This window comes from Chanodichthys erythropterus, chromosome 18 (genome assembly GCF_024489055.1).
Source record: "Chanodichthys erythropterus isolate Z2021 chromosome 18, ASM2448905v1, whole genome shotgun sequence".
Classification (NCBI taxonomy): domain Eukaryota; kingdom Metazoa; phylum Chordata; class Actinopteri; order Cypriniformes; family Xenocyprididae; genus Chanodichthys; species Chanodichthys erythropterus.
In genome coordinates, this window is record NC_090238.1 from 27,024,913 (window position 1) to 27,043,561 (window position 18,649).

The 18,649-nt window shown below is 37.9% G+C and overlaps 1 protein-coding gene across 4 annotated transcripts in view; it reads right to left on the reverse strand.

Moving 5' to 3' along the window:
• The window catches only part of rps6ka1 (ribosomal protein S6 kinase a, polypeptide 1), a 75,608-nt gene extending 58,615 nt beyond the window's left edge, over positions 1 to 16,993 (reverse strand). For 3 of the 4 annotated variants that reach the window (XM_067368504.1, XM_067368503.1, XM_067368502.1), the window contains exons 1-2: positions 16,446 to 16,993; positions 4,342 to 4,386 (exon numbers count right to left, since the gene is read on the reverse strand). In XM_067368504.1, coding sequence (XP_067224605.1) covers positions 4,342 to 4,386; positions 16,446 to 16,508 — 108 coding nt within the window. In that variant the 5' untranslated portion in view covers positions 16,509 to 16,993. The remainder of the gene's footprint in view (positions 1 to 4,341; positions 4,387 to 16,445) is intronic. The other variant, XM_067368505.1, reaches the window with a different exon arrangement.
• Positions 16,994 to 18,649: the final 1,656 nt, after the last annotated feature.

Below are 18,649 nucleotides of genomic sequence, written 5' to 3' on the forward strand. Positions count from 1 at the left end.
GGTACCACTTTTAGCATAGCTTAGCATAGTTCATTGAATCTGATTAGACCGTTAGCATCTCGCTCAAAAAAAGAGTTTCAATATTTTTCCTATTTAAAACTCGACTCTTCTGTAGTTACATTGTGTACTAAGACTGACGGAAAATGAAAATTTGTGATTTTCTAGGCCGATATGGCTAGGAACTATACTCTCATTCCGGCGTAATAATCAAGGAACTTTGCTGCCGTACCATGAGTGCAGCAGGTGCAATAGTATTATTACGCAGCGGCTGTGAGCCCCTGCTTGCACAGGGAGCGTGCCTTGCAACAATGGAGACATTTGTGAGAGACGCTGCGTAATATCATTGCACCTGCTGCACCCAAGGTACAGCAGCAAAGTTCCTTGATTATTAGGCCGGAATGAGAGTATAGTTCCATATCGGCCTAGAAAATCGCAACTTTTCATTTTCCGCTGGTCTTAGATGTAACTACAGAAGAGTCAAGTTTTAAATAGGAAAACTATTGAAACTCTTTGGTCATTTGAACGAGATGCTAATGGTCTAATCAGATTCAATGAACTATGCTAAAAGTTGTACCGTCAGACCCGGAGATCGGCTGAATGGATTCAAAAACAGTAAAACTCAACTTTTTACTCCAAGGGGAGTAGGAAAATTAGCCCATTTTCAAAAAAAGTGTGGAGTGTTCCTTAATAAGTTAGCTTAGTAAAACGTTAGCAATATATTTTTAACTTTACGTTTTACATATATACGGTTAAAACCTTGAATTTGGTTACTTAAATCGTGATCTTTTCGGTTTAATATTTGTTATTTTGCAGCCACAAATTAACAATAACGTTATATGAGCAGGTTTTCGTTTCCTCATTTTAAGTAACGTTAAATTGTGCACGCTAGAATTCATTCTCTCATTCGTTTGCTAAATTGTGCATACTATTTTTTAAATAGTTCCATATAGTTCCATTTTACTAAATCGTGACTACGTCGTAAATTACAATAATTTGCTGCCTTATTTAAATCAAACCAAGTAAACAAAATAGTACAATGTGGACAAGATTTACTAAATCAAGGGAATGAATTATTAATTTGTGGTCACGATATATTTCTCAGCATGTTTTGTGCCACATGCTAGCATTAATGTGAGGAAATGACGACGAGAACTTGTAAGGTCATGCAGGATGTTTAAATGTGTTTGATCTGATTTGGTACGTTATAGCCTATAGTTATGATGTTTCGTTGTTGAGTTTCTTTTAATCACTTCATTTAACAAGTTTTGTGTGATCTCGTTCTGGGCAACAGACTGAACAGTGAAAACTGTAAAACTCACAGATGCTCCCAGGGTTGTTTTTATGTTAGTCACCATTTCAGCAGTGTTTCAAAATTCCCCATTTGTTTCATTATAAAATGAGTGAAATGAATAATGTGGATGCAAATAATAATTACTTTTAATTTAAAAATATTTGCTTTTTATTGATTGTTTTTTGTCTGTTTTCTTAATTTCAGAATCCTTTGTGCCATCTTTGCTGTAAACTGGTTGAGAGGGACAGAAGAGGGAGACCGAACACAATGAATTGTTGCCCTTAAAGGGTTAGTTCACCCAAAAATGAAAATTCTGTCATTAATTACTCATCCTCATGTCGTTCCACACCAGTAAGACCTTCGTTCATCTTCGAAACACAAATTAAGATATTTTTGATGAAATCCAATAGCTGACTTCTCAGTAGACAGCAACTTAACCAACACTTTCAAAGTCCAGAAAGGTATTAAAGACAGCGTTAAAATAGTCGACGTGACTGCAGTGGTTCAACCTTAATGTTATGTAGCTACAAGAATACTTTTTGTACGCAAAAACGAAAACAAAAATAACGACTTTATTCAACAATATCTTCTGTTCGGTGTCACTCGGTGCTACACTCTTTACATCCAGCGGTTCCAGGTTCTACGTCAGAACGGCGGCTCAGTATTGGCCGAAGCTGTTCACGGGAGCAGCACGACACATGCGTGTGATGCTGACGCAGGAGCCAGCCAATAATGAGACAGCATCCTGACGTAGAACCTGGAAGCGCTGGACGTAAAGAGCATAGCAGAGCGTAGCAAAAACTTTAATTTCAGAAGGCAGACTCATTATTGGCCAGCTCCTGTGTCGGCATCACACGCATGCATTCTCGTAGCTTCATAACATTAAATTGAACCACTGTAGTCACGTTGACTATTTTAACAATGTCTTTACTTCTTTTCTTGACTTTGTGACTTTGAATGTGGTAATTACGTTGCTTTCAATGGGGGATCAAGAATAATAAGATATATATATAAAAAAAATAAAAAAAATCGTAATTTGTGTTCCGAAGATGAACGTAGGTCTTACGGGTTGAAGGTGAGTAATTAATGACAGAAATTTCATTTTTGGGTGAACCAAGCCTTTAAGTTTGTTTTTTCCCCCCATTGTTTTTAGTCAAACCACCCTGGAAATGGAGCATTTCAAGCTGTGCAATATAGACATCCTAACTTCATCATAATAATTCAACAAACAAATTATCATTATGCAATTACGGTCAAAAACATCAGGAAACACAACAAGTATTACAGTGTCACATTCAAACAAATGCAGATTGATTATTCACATAATCAATAATTAATCAGTAGTTGATTGACTATAGTCTTGACTAATTAAAATGCTATGCATTGCAATGTATCTGAATAACATTCACAAAATAATTTATTTCACAGCTAAAGAATAGTGAAACTATTGCCCAAATGAGGTCATTTTCTCTTTGGACAGACTAAATTAAAGGCCCAAAAATATCCAGCTGCAGACTCTGGGGAATAAACCATTACAGGACCTTGACTGAGCTTCACTGCAGTTCTTTGGTGAGCTCACTGTTCAGAAAGACAGAGAAAAGCACATGCTGTGGGAGGAGACAGGCTGTCTCTCTGTCCATCCATCACTTCAGGCTCATGTTACACATGAAAACACAACAAATAGGGATTCATGAGGGAGAGAGAGGCTTTCCCCATACTGTAAGATAGACAGACTGCAAAAAGTCAAGATGAACCCTGGAACAGATGGGCTGTGAGTAATTCAAACCCTTCAGACACACAAAGAGGCCTCTGAGTCTTTGAGCCAGAACTCTAGACTGATTTCTTTCTGCACTTGTTCCATTGATTGATTCAGAAACCTGCCAATATACCCCAGAAACTCCTGTGAGACAGAAGCGGCTGTGAGGTCTCAAACGTGGCACTCAATTGGCTCAAACATTTCCCTATGAATCTCCTCATTTCATCTGATCAAGACAAAATTGATTTGTGAAAAAGGGATTTTATATTTATTGTCGCTGTCAGGCAGAAACCTGGCATCTCTTTATTTTCACTTCATGTAATTTTTATTTTTACATAAATCATTGCTATTGGTTACGCTTTACATCTGTCTGCAGGTTTTGCAAATATTCAACCAATCAAAGGCATTTAAAAAAAGCATGTGACTAAAGCTCGTAACTCCATTGGATCCTCAAACTGACGATAAAACGTCGTAACTCCACCTCGCCTCAATCGTGAATGAAGTGCCGCACACATTTTGGACTGTCTCTGCTTGTTTGCAATGTAAGGGTAAACAATAACTGGTTGTTTGAATAAGTACAGCATTTTCTCACTGCTGTCATTTCTGTTGTGTGATTATTTTGTTACTGAAAGGAAAGCGCATAGCACATTTACATATCCATCAAAACGTCGCTCTCAGCAGCGCGGACAACATTGGGATGTTCGCTAACAGTCTACCGTTTGTCATGTTTTTCAAACTTTTCACCCCTAAGAGAAGAACTTCACTGTAAATATATCCAGGCCTTTAATCTAGCATTTGTCATCGAGTCATATGCATAGCAAATACTGTTATAATAATAGCCTGTGTGTAGTACTTCCCCTTTTGTTCCACATAACTACAATAAACTTTATACCCTGTTAAGTTGATGAAAATGTAATGCGATGACCTTAGTGTCTCAGATGTGGCCATTCTAATGGTGGACAAAACATTTTGATAAAATGTTAATAATTCAAGTTTCTGACCACATACAAAGACACAATATCAACTCAACTTCACATTGATTTCATTAAATTTAAAACAAAAAATATTGTTTTTTCCATTTCCTGAAAAGTAGTGGTTCTGGTTCTCCGCCTGCATAGTTAAGCCCAGAAATTAAAGATGGATCAACAAAAGTAACATAAAAAAAAAGGGACATGTTTTAGACACTGGAATCGCTGGAGAATATGAAGTTCTTCTAGATGTTTTTGAGGAAAAATAAAAGTGTTATAACCGCCCTGATCAACTGCATTTGCGTATGTGGTCAGCTGGGTCCTACCTTAACAGCTGCAGTGACTCCATCTTCAGTGGTGCTCTGTCCATTCTGAAAGAGGAACAGAAAAAGATTTATTTATACATGTATATGCAGTAATAATTTGGACATATTTTAGAATATTAGCACTAGTTATCAAAACATGAGTGTGCACGCATGTACTTGAAGGCTCACAGCTTTGGTGTCAAAATCATAAATGCGTGTTATGTCTACATGACATAATCAGTGGCTCCCGAGTCCCGGGGCATTTATACAGGATTGGCTGCTTAGATACACTAATATACACACAATCTTTCTGTGAATGTGCTTGAACATCTGTTCTGCCCACAAGATGGATCTTCAGATGCAATTCTATAATACAGATATTTCACTGTACAGCACTAATAAAAGAAATTTACATTTATTACACTATTTATTTTGTGTGCTTAATGATTATAGAGATGGTACTGTAGAATCAATACAGCATAAGTTCATAATATAACTGCATTGTTTGTGTATTCATGGGCCCTTGTAATCTTTAAATCAAAAACATTAATTTCCCCTCCCCCTTCCAACATCATTGGCCAGTTTCACAGATAAGGATTAAGAATAGTTGAAGATTAAAATGCATGTTTGTACGGTCTTAACTGAAAGCAACTTGCACTGACATATCTTAAAATACACTGATCAGCGAACATAAACAGAAGCTCAGGCAAACCTAAATGACACGTGAGAACAAAACTCTTCCAGAAGCTCAAATGTGCGGTGTAACACACAAGAATGAACCTCATTGGTTCTCACATGTCAAGCAAACATGCTTGAGCTTCTGTTTACCACAACTGATGTGAGAGTTGATGAATGCTTATAAGTGAATAAAAGCCTAAATTCAATCTGTTTATTATATAAAGCGATCGAGTCTCTTCAGAAAATTTGGACTAAGCTGCTCATATGGATTAGTTTTACAATCTCTTAATGAACTTTTTGAAGCATCAAAGTGTCAGTTGCGTAGCTGTCTATGAAGGGACAGAAAGCTCTCAGATTTTATCAAAAAGATCTTCATTTGTGTTCCGAAGATGAACGAAAGTCTTACGGGTTTGGAATGACATGAGGGTGAGAAATTAATGACAGAATTTTCATTTCTGTGTGAACTAACCCTTTAATTAAAGTTAACTAATGGGACCTTATTGTAAAGTGTTACTGTAAATACATAGCAAGACAGTATAAAGTAATTGCATGAATATTTAATGAAGGTAAGCTCAGAGACAGTTTATGATTGGTTGACTGTATGCTACTTGCAGTAAAAATCTAGCACTGCATTGTTTCAACTGCAAAATTTTAGCCAGGACTAAAACAGGCTTTATCCCAGGGTTTAAACAGATTCAGGTTTAAGGACCGTGTAAAAAGGCTTACAGAGGACCAGGAAAAAGACTGAGTACGTCTACATCTGAGAACTGTATCTAATGATGGACGACCAACATTGAGTCCCATTAATAAAAACTGTCAGATGAGATGTGAACAAACCACCAAGAATCAAAACACATGTAAAATAGATGTAAATACGGTAAAAACATGTAGACAAGTCTTCCTCATGGCCATTTCCCCCCCTAGGAGAATTTACCTGGCCAGTTGATCTTAGATAAACATGAACAGTTTATTCATTTATTAAAGCACAATTGAGTACTGTCAGTCTCTATAACTCGCAAACAAACGATGTACATACATAAAGACAGAGAGAGAATGTGTGTAAGTACTGTTTATTCATTTTCTGATGCAGAATTACCAGCATGGTCGACTGATTTCTGCAGTCCCCGTGGTGAATTCTCTCATGAACCGGCAGAAAAACACAATCACATCCTACACAGGCGATTGCTTTCAATTTCATTTAAAACAGAACCTTGAGCGAGAAGAGAAGGAAATGAAGGAGACAAAAATAAAAAGAATTGGAGGAAGAAAGAAAACAATTCTGGCTGCTCATAGAAAAACGAAAAACAGACAAAGATCAAGGATTCGTCACATGCAAAGTCAGAGGTCGGTTTATTTATGCTGACTTCAGATCGATTCACTCGAGTGAAAGTTAAGACTTGTCTTAGAAAAGTGGTTTACCGTCAGTGTCACTTTTGATGACAAATACAAGAGGTCTGAGAAAAGAGGTTTCTGTGGTAACTGCAAAGACCTTAAGACATCATCTCTAAATTGTGTAGTAAGACCTCTGGTCATCTACAGACTTTTTTTTTTAAAGAACAACAACAAATATTATACAAAATGGGGATGAATAAACCTAAATAACCAAAATTAAGAGAAAAAAAGACAAAAATGGCTCCAAATAACTTAAGTCAATAAGGCAGTATTCAGCTCGCTTAATGATGAAGTGTGTCATTTTTTAATGTTAAAGTACTTAAGCTTAAATGCAAAAACAATATAAATTATCAATTATTAAGGTTTACTCATTAGAAAAGGTAAAAACTTAGGTTGTATCAAAACGCTGAGCACATCGGCCAATGGCGTGAGTTTGGGGCAAGACTATCAACCAAATAATAGAAGATGGGTTTCAAGACAGCCATTACATTTGCAATTTTGTTTAATGATGTTAGCGGCAGAGAAATAACACACTTTGGCTTACATAACTCAGCTCATACAAGAACTGATATGTGCTTACATAAATCATTAACGGACTGTGTCAAAGTGATCTGTGAACACCAGATATCTGTAATGAAACTGATAAGGAAATATGAGTTGTGCTTAATTAATGCACACATTTAACAACACATTGCTGAATCCAGCTTATTGAAATCTTTATACAGTGTAAGACGTACATATGATAGATTGTGTTTGATAGCAGCTCTCTCTTCAAAAGAGAATGAAAGAGAGAAATGTGTACCTAATTTCCTTATGAAAGGTCAGAGAGATACACAAAAAAAAAACAAAAAAAAATGGAAACAAAATATCACTTGTGTGATGTGTGCATGTCTTAATTATGTGTTTCCTTTCAGTACACTAACTCAGGAGGTTAAAAGGACAAACAGAATAGAACTGAAACTTCAGTGCAACTTCCGGTTTTCTAGAAAAACAAACACACTATTATTTTTATTATTATTATGAAACTATTATTCACATAATGAACAACAAACATACACACACGCACAGAGAGAGATCAAGGAGATTGAGTGCATGTGAAATGCACTAAAATAAAAACAACATAACAGCCTCTTGATCAGGGCCGCGGGTCACATGTGACCCTAAAACTCTTTTCCTGAAAACACGATGCAAATGAAAGTGATAAAAGAGCCGTCTACAAAAAAATTAACATCAACTCTCTCATAATGAGACCCTGTTACAGAAATAGAATGTGAGTAATTGGGACCAAACTGTTCCTGAGAGGTGGGAGGAAGTGTGTGTGTGTGGTTCAAGTATACCCTACGTTATGGGGACAAAATGTTTCTACAAAGATGCCAATATCCATAATCCTTGTTGGGGACATTTTTTGGTCTCCATGAAGAAAACAGCTTTTAAATTATACTAAGTGATGTTTTTTTGAAAATCTAAAAGTTCTGAAAGTTTTCTGTGATGGGTAGGTTGTGTTGTCAAAAATATCAATATTTTGATATGTATAAAATATCTGAAACCATTTGAAATCAAGCTTCCTTGTGCTATGTGTAAGCTTTTGCAGCAAAATTACCCCATTAAAAAAACAAATACATTGAGTTAGCAAATATTTGTAAGATAATTGTAATGGTAATTGATTTACATTTTATATGAAAAAAAAAAGTTTAAAAGCTTTATCATATAAAGCGATCTCTTCAGAAGAAATTTTTGATTGGCTAGACTTTCAATGGATGGACAAAAAAATAAATAATATTAAAAATATCTATATGACAGTATATGCAGCGTTTTTCCCCATGGTATCAAAAATGGTATCGAATATCAGTACTTTTCAAGGTATCGTATCGAAGTTAGAAATTCCAGTATCATCACAACACTAGTAGATTTAGGGTTGGGGGATAGAATAGAATGCTGTTGTCATGTTTATTTCTGCTGCTTATCGTTATCGACATAAATTTCATTGCAATTTCGATATGATATTGTTTATTGCCCAGCCCTACAGGAGAGAACAGAGAGAGAGCGATGAAAGGGCAATGAAAGGGCCCTCGCACCTGGGCTAACCACCACCCGTTGGCATCAGGAAAACAGTGAACAGTGGGTGACATGGATGCAAGCGAGTAAAAGAACTTCCTGTTTCTTGGCTTTAATCATATACATTGGCACTTAGCCAAGTGTTTCATGATTTAACATATTTCTAGTATGTTTGGTACATCATGGCATATTATGTTTTTCTGAGAGTGAACTAAAGCGTAAAGTATACCATTTCCTGTTGCCAGCAGGTGGCGCTATGACTAACTGAATATTGGCATTTGGTCTTTAGGCCAGGACTCTTATCACACATGTGAAGTTTGGAGCAGATCAGACATTGTATGTTTGAGTTACAACAGCTTCATCATTCATGGCGAAACATTTGTCAGGTCACCATGGACACACCCTTCAACGAAAACTCAAGATCTTTGACATTAAATGTCACTAAGGCCTTAAGATTAGATTGACCATATATGATGTTGTTATTAAATGTCTATGAGGAGTTAATCACAGTGTAAAACATGTCATTTCCTGTTGCCCCCAGGTGGCGCTATGACTGTAACTGAATATTGCCATATAGATGTCTTCAGGTCAGGACTCTAATAAAACATGTGAAGTTTGGGGCAGATCCAACATCGTATGCCCAAGTTACAACAACTTCCTGTTTCAAGGCGAAACATCGAACTTTGCCAGGCCGCCACCCTTTAGCGAAAACTCTAGATCTTCGCAATTTAATGTCACAAAGGCCTTTAGATTAGACTGACCAAATATTACATTGATTGATCTGATAAAAGCTCTAGGAGGAGTTTGTTAAAGTACAACATGTGGAAATGGCAAAAACTGGCAAAATTTTGTAGAGAAAATTCAAAATATCTCACTTCCTTTTGGGTTGACAAACTTTGCACCCAGGTATTTTGTAGGTATTGGGCCATTACATCTGTCTACCGAATTTCATAAATGTACGTGAAACGTAGCACGAAGGGCGCTTAATTGAAATTTTGTAGGTGGCGCTATCGAGCCATTTTGCCACACCTAATTCTGAAACCCATATCAGATTAGTGTTGTCAAAAGTAGCGACTTCGGTACCTATCGGTACTGAAATTTTAAAAACGTGACAGTTTGAGCGCTGTTGAGCGGATTCATAAACATATCTGATTGGCCATTGTGTTGACGCGCTCATCGGATATGCCTGTGATTGGCTACAATGATCAACACGTGGGAGCATTTGAAAGCACACGGAAGTGTTCGAATTTGAAAGCGTTTTGAAAGTGGGAGCGCGAGCGATTGAAAGCAGGCGTCTAACAGTGGACCGATCCGCGATAGATGCCTGCTTTCAAACGCTCCCGTGTGTATCTGTGTAAGCGCTTAGTGAAGAGATTAATTGATGACTATTTACAACGTTTTTACAGCGTTGATCATTGAAGCCTATCACAGACATATCCGATGAGCCGTGAAAACAACGGCCAATCAGAGATGTTTACGAATCCACTCAACAGCGCTCAAAGCGTCACGTTTTTAAAATTTCAGTACCGACTAGGTACCAAAGTCGGTACTTTTGACAACACTATACCAGATGTAAATTTTCACCACTTCTGACGCGTGTGCAAAGTTTCATGAGTTTTTAACGTTTAGGCCCTCAAAAATGCGATTCATTTTGTAGAAGAAGAATAATTGGCTGAGCAATTACAATAGGGTCCTCACACCATCGGTGCTCGGGCCCTAATAAAAGTTCTCTTGCGAGGATAAATGTTTTTTTGTAGAGCACAATGTGCTTTATGGGTGACTTAACAGCTATCAAGAGCATGAAAACTAATTTCAAGAGACCTTCAGAAATGCCAATTTTCCTATTCAGCCTGTCATTTTAATGGTTCGGGGTACCATTAATGCATTTTAATGTTTGATTTTAAAGACATTTTTGTTTTGACCTTTGTGAGTTGGGTCACCACTTGATGTTTACATGAAAAGTAAAACTAATTGAGAACAACAGGTTTTAAGAAAACCTACAGTGTTTTACAGTCCACTGATGAAGGATTTTATTTTTCTTTCCCTTTCTCAGCAGTGGTTGGCTTTACTTGTATACAGAACATTAACTCTTTCCTGCCACTGACAAGATCTTCTGTCATTTATGACACAACGCTTCCCCACCACTGACAAGTTTTCCGGCAATCTGAAATAGCATACCATCTCCGGATCCAGGAAGAAGAAGAGCGTAAACCAGAAAGAGTGGATGGAAGTTGCTTACGCACAAGTAAGCTAATGTGTTCATCAAACATTCAACCAAAAATGATGGCTGACAACTTTTTAGTAAATGCCGGCAGGGAAAGAGTTAATAACAGAAACACTAACTAGAAAATGCCTGAATATATTGCAAACTTCCTGTATTTGCACAACAAATGCTGGATTTTTCTCTCTAGTGTGATATTAGTCTAGTCAAATATCAACTCTCCAGCACCCTTATTAGACAGAGGAAAACACATCTAGACTAGGTGAAGAGACAAATTTCATTTCTTCAGGCCCTGAAGGAACCAATATCAAAAGTCAGACCTGTCCTTACGTGTGACTCACAAATATGACTGACAGGTGAAAGTGGGAGATGAAGGTTTCTAGATCCTTCTGAAGTCCCGGAGTAGTTCACACTGCAACTCAGAGCAAGAGGAACTTGCAACTAGCCCATTATGTAATATCATCTTAAACCTACAGATCAGGTGATGCTGTTGGGATATGCGAATGATGTCAGAGACGAAGCAATTGGGGATAGCAATGAAAAAGAAAGCCAATTAAAAGGGCAAGAATTGAGTAAAGGAAGGAAATAAATGAGTCAGAATTGCTGATGATTCAGGCATTTGACATATACACAAAACATTTGTGTCTATTTCAATGTCAAACCTGACAGGCGTGTAAGACTGCATTGTAAGCAGGACTGAACAACAACGAATGTGACATCAATGACGAAGGTCTGACAGAATGCGTGTGCCCTTGTTAAAAGAAGTCAACAGAAAGCAGGAGTGATGGGGATAAAGAAAAGTTAAGACACAAGAGAGATAAATGGAAAGGAAGACAAAGAAATTACAGATGAATCCAATCAAGAATGAAACCACAAACGAATCATTAAAACTCTCTGATGAATTAAAGATAAACGTTCAGTACTTTCAAAGAGTAAGACTCTGACTGGTGTTCACAGGTGACAAGGATTTAAAAAGAGATGACAGGAAGAAATTCGACTTTTAGTTCAGAGTTCCGGATCAAATCATCTCCATATTCCCGGCCATCATGCGCTGCTATGCCTTCTCACGTTTCAAACCGCTGCACATACTGACAGCTGAGACCGGAAACACACAACTTAAGCATCGGATATTCCCGAGGCTCATATGCTGGAAGCATGTGGCGTTGTGTGTGTAGCATTAATGAAGAAGTTGAAAGAACAAGAAAGCAAATGGGAGAAATCTGACTGAATTTAATTAATATTCTATTAGAATATTCTTTTAGAACTGAAACTGAAAGCATGTAGAGCAGAGAATATCTGATCAATGTAAGTGAATCCAGCAACACTAATATTTGAATCCATCTCAGTTCAAAGATAACAACTTGGCTCGTAGGACACAGTCAGACTGGCTCTTCCGAGTGAAACATAACCCCTCCCTGTGGGACAGAAAGGGCCTCATACACTATGATATACCGTCGAGACACTTTCAGCAAATCTGGGAAGCTCCTGGGTTCACAGGGATAAATTTCCGGCGAAGGAGCGTGAACAAAACTCGTGACTCCTGGAGCTCACTGAAAGCCTGTCCTATAATAGAAGCATACAGCCTCAAATGTTTTCCTTTGTTCTCCAACATCTAACCAACAAAGGGATGGAAGTCCTTATTGAACAGGCTCCAGGTTCATTGTAGCTGCAGGGCTTTGAAATAATACTACTACCAATCATCTTTGTGCAGTACGTATGATTACAAGCACACATCACTGCCGAACCCCAGAGAGCACACAGCTGATGCTCGGAGCAAAACCTTAACAAAGTAATAGTGCTGCTCCCAACTTAAGATTTTTCATTTAAGCAATCAGTCAACTAGTGGCACATCTATGATATTAATTAAATTACGCTACTTAAATATATGTGATGTGATCTGTGAAAATACTGACGGGCGAGACCGCGCACAGCAACATCAAACAAAGCGCGCGTCTGTCACAGCGCATCCTGTGCAGTGAAGCCCGCGAATGTCATTGCAATTCGCTTCAACCTTTCCGAACTTTATGAAAGATTATTATACGGAAGGTTCGAGTGGTGTTTGTGTGTGAGGAATTGGAAGCAAGCAGAATCCAGGTGTTTCTAAAGCACACGCAGCGTTATCGCACATCTGAATAAACTAAGCTCAGAATCTATTCTGATATTCTCAGAATCGATCCAGAATCGTTGGAGAGAGAATCAAGATGCACCGATGAAGAATCTATTTTTTCCTCCCAACCCTAATGCCCAGTGTACTAAGGTAGGAAAACGTCAACACCCAATTTGGAAAGACAACAGCTTTTTCTAGTCAGGTAGCACTGATTTCAAAAAATCTTTCACCTTTCTATTGTGGCAGCCAAGTTTTATTGAAAGCCCATTTTGCCAGCGCTGAAGTACCCCTTTAAAGGTGCTAAAGAGGATGTTTTGTTTTATACTTTTTTGCGATATTACTTGAAACTGTCTTTACTAACTGATAAAAGGTGCACTGAAAGGAATAATATTAATATACATCATCTGTGCATGAGGTAGGGCCTTAAAAACATCAGCCAATCATTTACGCGATCATTGCGTAAATGATTGGCTCTCTGGCTTGTCTATCACTGCCGTGACGTTCCTTGTGAGAGACGTGTGCGGATTGGCTCTCTGGCTTGTCAATCACTGCCATGACATTCCTTGTGAGAGACAAGCGCCCTGGCTGCGCGCTCCAGTAACTTTCCACACTCTACAGGTTGCGCATGCTTTGTTCTTGTCAGGAGACAGGAATAACAACTGCAGATTATGAGTTACCTGCAGTGAGTCCGACATAATGAATCCACTAACACGACACAGCGAATGCCGGTGGTAAACACTCGTGTTCCAATACTCGTGCACAAGTTTTGGGAGGCGTTCCCTCGAAATGAGCTGTGAAGGAGGGGGGTTGTTCTTACGCATGCGCTCTAGTGTTGTCAAAAGTACCGACTTCGGTACCTAGTCGGTACTGAAATTTTAAAAACGTAGCCAAACACAGGCATATCCGATGACAAGTCAACACAATGGCCAATCAGAGATGTTTATGAATCCGCTCAACAGCGCTCAAACAGTCACGTTTTTAAAATTTCATTACCGATAGGTACCGAAGTCGGTACTTTTGACAACACTAATGCGCTCATTTCAAAAACTCACCAACAGTCTTTGGTTTCTCAGTCGATGAAAAGATCCTCTTTAGCACCTTTAAATTGAACTGTTACAATGATAATCTGACCAATTGTGCACAAGACATACTAATGGACACTTTTGTTGCATCTGATGCAATTTCTGTTTATCTGGAGTTTATATATTTTAAATAATGCAAAACACATTTACATGGCTGGTAAAAATCGAGATCAATTTACTCACCTATGGCAGGTGTGTAAAAGTTACATCTGGACTCTGCCTACACATTTTCCCGACATCTTGTATGTCCACACAATGCGTGTTTGACGGCTCTTTAAGCACTGCAAGTATGTAAAACTGCCAGTAAAAATTGTCAAGGATGAAGCTGAAAAGCTTTTCTAAAAAAAAAAAAAAAAATCAAGTGGTTTGACATCCTGTGCCTTTCTTGGTCTAATCTACATCAGGAAGCACTTTTAAGGTCTTGTGGTACTTGCTGAAATGCTGTAACAAGATTCTAATCAGTACAGTAATCCTGCAAAATGAGTAAATTTAAGTTACATTTCTGTCCATTTCTGCCTCTCTTTTTCACCGGCACTTCTGCAAAATGAATTTTGTTCAAAGTACTGAAAAGAAATGAGAATTTCAGCAGCAAACTGGCTGTCGCCTGATTGGTGAACCTATTACAGGGATGAACGACCAGAAGGCAAGGGAGAAGGAAAGTTAATTTAAGCTCAAAATTGTACAGATTATTACAATGACAGGAACAAAAGACTAAATAACATGTCTCTTATAGCAATTCTCAAAAGAGATCAGCATTAGTCTAAGAGCAAGATAAGAAACTAAATCTTTCTTCCATTCTCATTAGTCATGGATGTCACAGGCCATATTGTCTCTGCTTGCCCTGTAGTTATAAACTTGGTCTCCAGCCAAAGCTGGTGGAGCAAACTCTAGTGCTGTACAATGCAAAGGCCTGAAAGTTTACTGTAGTACAACACTGAAATTAACTAGAAGTTGTCAGCACACAGTGGTCTGTGATCAAAAGATATGATTCCTCAAACCAACATATCTGAATATATCTTTGCAAACGAAAAGGAAGTGAAACTCTTTTGAAGAAGTAAAAAACATCAAACTGTATGAAAGCTAAGAATGACAGGAGATCAGCTTATACTATGGATCAGTACAAACATGTGGCTGTAAGTGGGATTCACTATGATGTATATTAAAGCAGTAAAAAAATTCAAATATATCTACAGTTTTGTCCCGTACACAAATAAGCAGTCTGGCTACACAAATCCAAGAGTGCTTAACGATTCAAAAAATGACTATTTCCTACTAGTGCTTTTTATTACGTTAGACTGCTGTATTATTCATTCTTTTTTTGACATTTCACATGTACCCCAGAGAAAACAAACTGCAGGGCAAGAAACAGTCAGTTCACTGAGCAGAACGTAAGAAAATCAATGATCTTCAACTAGAGTTTAAAGAAAATACAAGCTGCAGAGTCATTTCATGAAATTGGAGCCTTTTTGAGAAAGCTTTGGTTTCACTTTATTTTGATGGTCCCTTTAGCTCATTTTGTTTACTAGTAACATTGCGCCTACAGTGTTAGTAGAGTATTAGTACACTGGTACGGTTAGGGTTAGAATAAGTTGACATGTACTTGCAAAGTTACTTATAGTCAGTAGAAAGCCTGAACACAATAAATAGTTATCAGATATTAAAAGGAATAGTTCACCCAAAAAAGAAAATTCTGTCATCATTTACCAACCCTTAAGTAGTTCCAAACCTGTACGAATTTGTTTGTTCTGCTGAACACAAAGGAAGATAATTGGAATAAGGTCAGTAACCAAACAGATCTCATCCCCCATTTACTACCATAGTAGGAAAAATAAATACTATGATAGTCAATATGGGGCGAGATCTGTTTGGTTACTGACATTCTTCCAAATATCTTCCTTTGTGTTCAGCAGAATGAAGAAATTTATACAGGTTTGGAACAACATGGGTGAGTAAATGATGACAGAATTTTCATTTTTGGGTGAACTATCCCTTTCAGCAGACAGTCTACTAATACTCCAATGAGATTTAGTTGCAAAGTTGCTTATAGTCAACAGAATGTTCAAAAGGGACCATCAACATAAAGTGTCACCACTTTATGCATAAAAGATTTTTAGGCAATTTTCTGATTTTAAGTTTCATTATATAACCTCAAGCTAACTTTATAACATTTTATTTTCTTATATACAAAACATGCATCCAGGTAAAGAAAGTTTCTGGATGTTTTTGTGTGTCTGTGTTAAGGAAAATATCTGTTATAAGTCATAGTAAAAATTAGTGACAGTTTTTTTTAATTGTTAAAGACACTGATCTAGGCACCGTTTCATCCAGTGTTACAAAACATCTTTAGCGCGGCGCGCGACATGCTCGCGCTCCAAGAGAACATTCAGTCAAGTCTGCCACTACCTGCAGAACTCTGCACCAGTGTTCAGTGATTTCAATCATTGCATTATAAAGTTTCACATTTCTATACGATTGCTAGGATTCTCACGAACTCCCCGTGACAAACACGTGGACCTCTGGCACGGATATTGGAACCCTGAGGGCACATTAAATCAGATAATTTTAGTGCTGTGATTTCACCACCTCTCACCTCCGTCTCCAACTGCACCAGCTCCATTTTGGGCCATGGTTCTGCCAGTTGAGCAAGTGGCATTGTGCGCGCTCTTTCTGTCTCTCCCAAGTACTCAAATATGGACAGGAATTTCTTCCGAACCCGAGTATTCCCTGCTGGAACGAGCAGATCTGTCCCTTTGGATCTGGAGCAAACGGGCGACTAAGTTCCTCTCTTACAATCCGCACAGGACGCGCATAATAATCACTCCGTAGAAAATTCAAAGCTGTTATTCCCGTATAAATGACGTTGACGGATTCTCCTCGCGGTCCTGTGAGGAAGAAGAGTTGCACAGCCCCGTTCCTGGAAATGAACAAATCTCTCCCACTCACACATACACACAGGTGGACTCTGGTTTAGAGGAACATGCGCTGTGCGCGTCTGCAGCGATGAAACGCGTCTCCTCCGAGGAAATTGGATAAAAGATGTTTTTGCAATGCGGTGGAAAGTGTCTGCTGACCCTGACTGTCGGTGTGCGCACAGACACAGAAAGAGGAGCCGATGCTGTCAGTGTGTTTCGCTCTGAACGGAATCCACAGTGTAAAAGCGCATGAGCTTCAGCCGATCAAGATAGTTCTCGTCCAGCCCATTTCTCATAGGCTACTACTCCTCTACTGACGCCCCTCTCTGGACGCTTACTGATACTGCAAGGCAAGATCTCAGCTGCATCTTAGCAGAGCCAAGGTCTGCGAGTTTGTAACTTTTTTTTTACAAAAATAACAACAATTAATGTTATTTCTGAAAGAGTGCAAAGAAAATCCATATACTTTATACAAATACATGTTGATAAACCTACAATAATGATTTATATTTAAGAGCTGTCGGGAAAGTTTGGCAGGAGATTGCATACGTACCGTGCATCTCACAGAGAAAAGTAGCTCCGGCTATATTGGTAGCGTGAAGTTTTGTCGGCACAACGAACAAGAAAAATTAATCATGGATCATTAAATCGGAAAATCTTTGTGGAATCATCGCTTGTAAAAACAAAAGCCGTTATTTTTTGACCATTTGCTCTGCTCTGTGTACCGGTTCCTCGAACCACATTCATCCACACAGCCGAGCCGAGCCGAACCACAACCTATGTTCTTCCGCAAGACGCGTGCAGTTTAATTTTTTTAACCTCTAAAGGTTACATAGTTTACCTTTTAATATATTTTATTTAAAAAAAATATGCTGTAAAAAGATGCATTTTAAAGATGCTGTACCCTCTGTAATATAATGTTTATAAGAAAGCAAATCATCTTCAAAATAATTAAACTGCAAACTTGCAGTTGCTATGTGCTTACTTGACACTACCTTTGTCTTTAAAAAAATTGACTTTTGTGACGGTACAGTGAGTGATGGTATTAAATTTACTACACAGTATAGTATACAATGTAGGCCTAGCTAATGAATACCGTATTATTGTACATTGGTAGCCAATTTACATGGTAGGCCTACTTCAAAGAATAGCCTAGGCCTACCTTATAGTTCATTTCCAAAATACATGGTGGGTAATCCAATACAATGGTGCATTTGGTAGTTCTTTCAATTACTGTTAGGCTGCATTCAAATATACATACTTCCTATAGCCTAGGCTACTCCAGATCAATCTCATTAGAAAATGTAACTAGCCTATACGACGGCAATTATTATATAAACGTGTGACGTAGCATATATTCTTTTCTTTATGAATTCTAATCATTGATAGCTGTATTAATTTAATCATCATTAATAAGCATGATTCTTTTACATGTTATTGATTTCTTTAATCATTTTTTACATATATTGTATTAGTGTATATACTCTATGTTTGATTATTTTCAAGTGTTTTGTGTCTCTTCTGTGCTGTGAGATCGTGTGGATTTTTCCTTCTGAATTAGTGATGTAACTTGGTATCAAAATATGTCTGTTTCCAACTTTCCATCTCTGCAGACATGAGATAATGCAAGATCTGTGATATTCTCTTAAAGGTCTTAAAGGTGATAAAACCACAATTGCTTATTAAGTTTTTCCATGTGCCTTAAAAGGACCATAGTGACCTAATAAGACCTGTCAGGGTACGTCTTGAGTGAATCATTTAATGGTTCAAAGTGCTTCAATAGGTACTTTCCCTAGTCCCTTCCTGTTAGCATATAAAATGTTTAGTTCAGATGACTCAGGGTTTTTTCTTCTGCTGCTTCTTCTCTTTTTCTTCTCTTGCA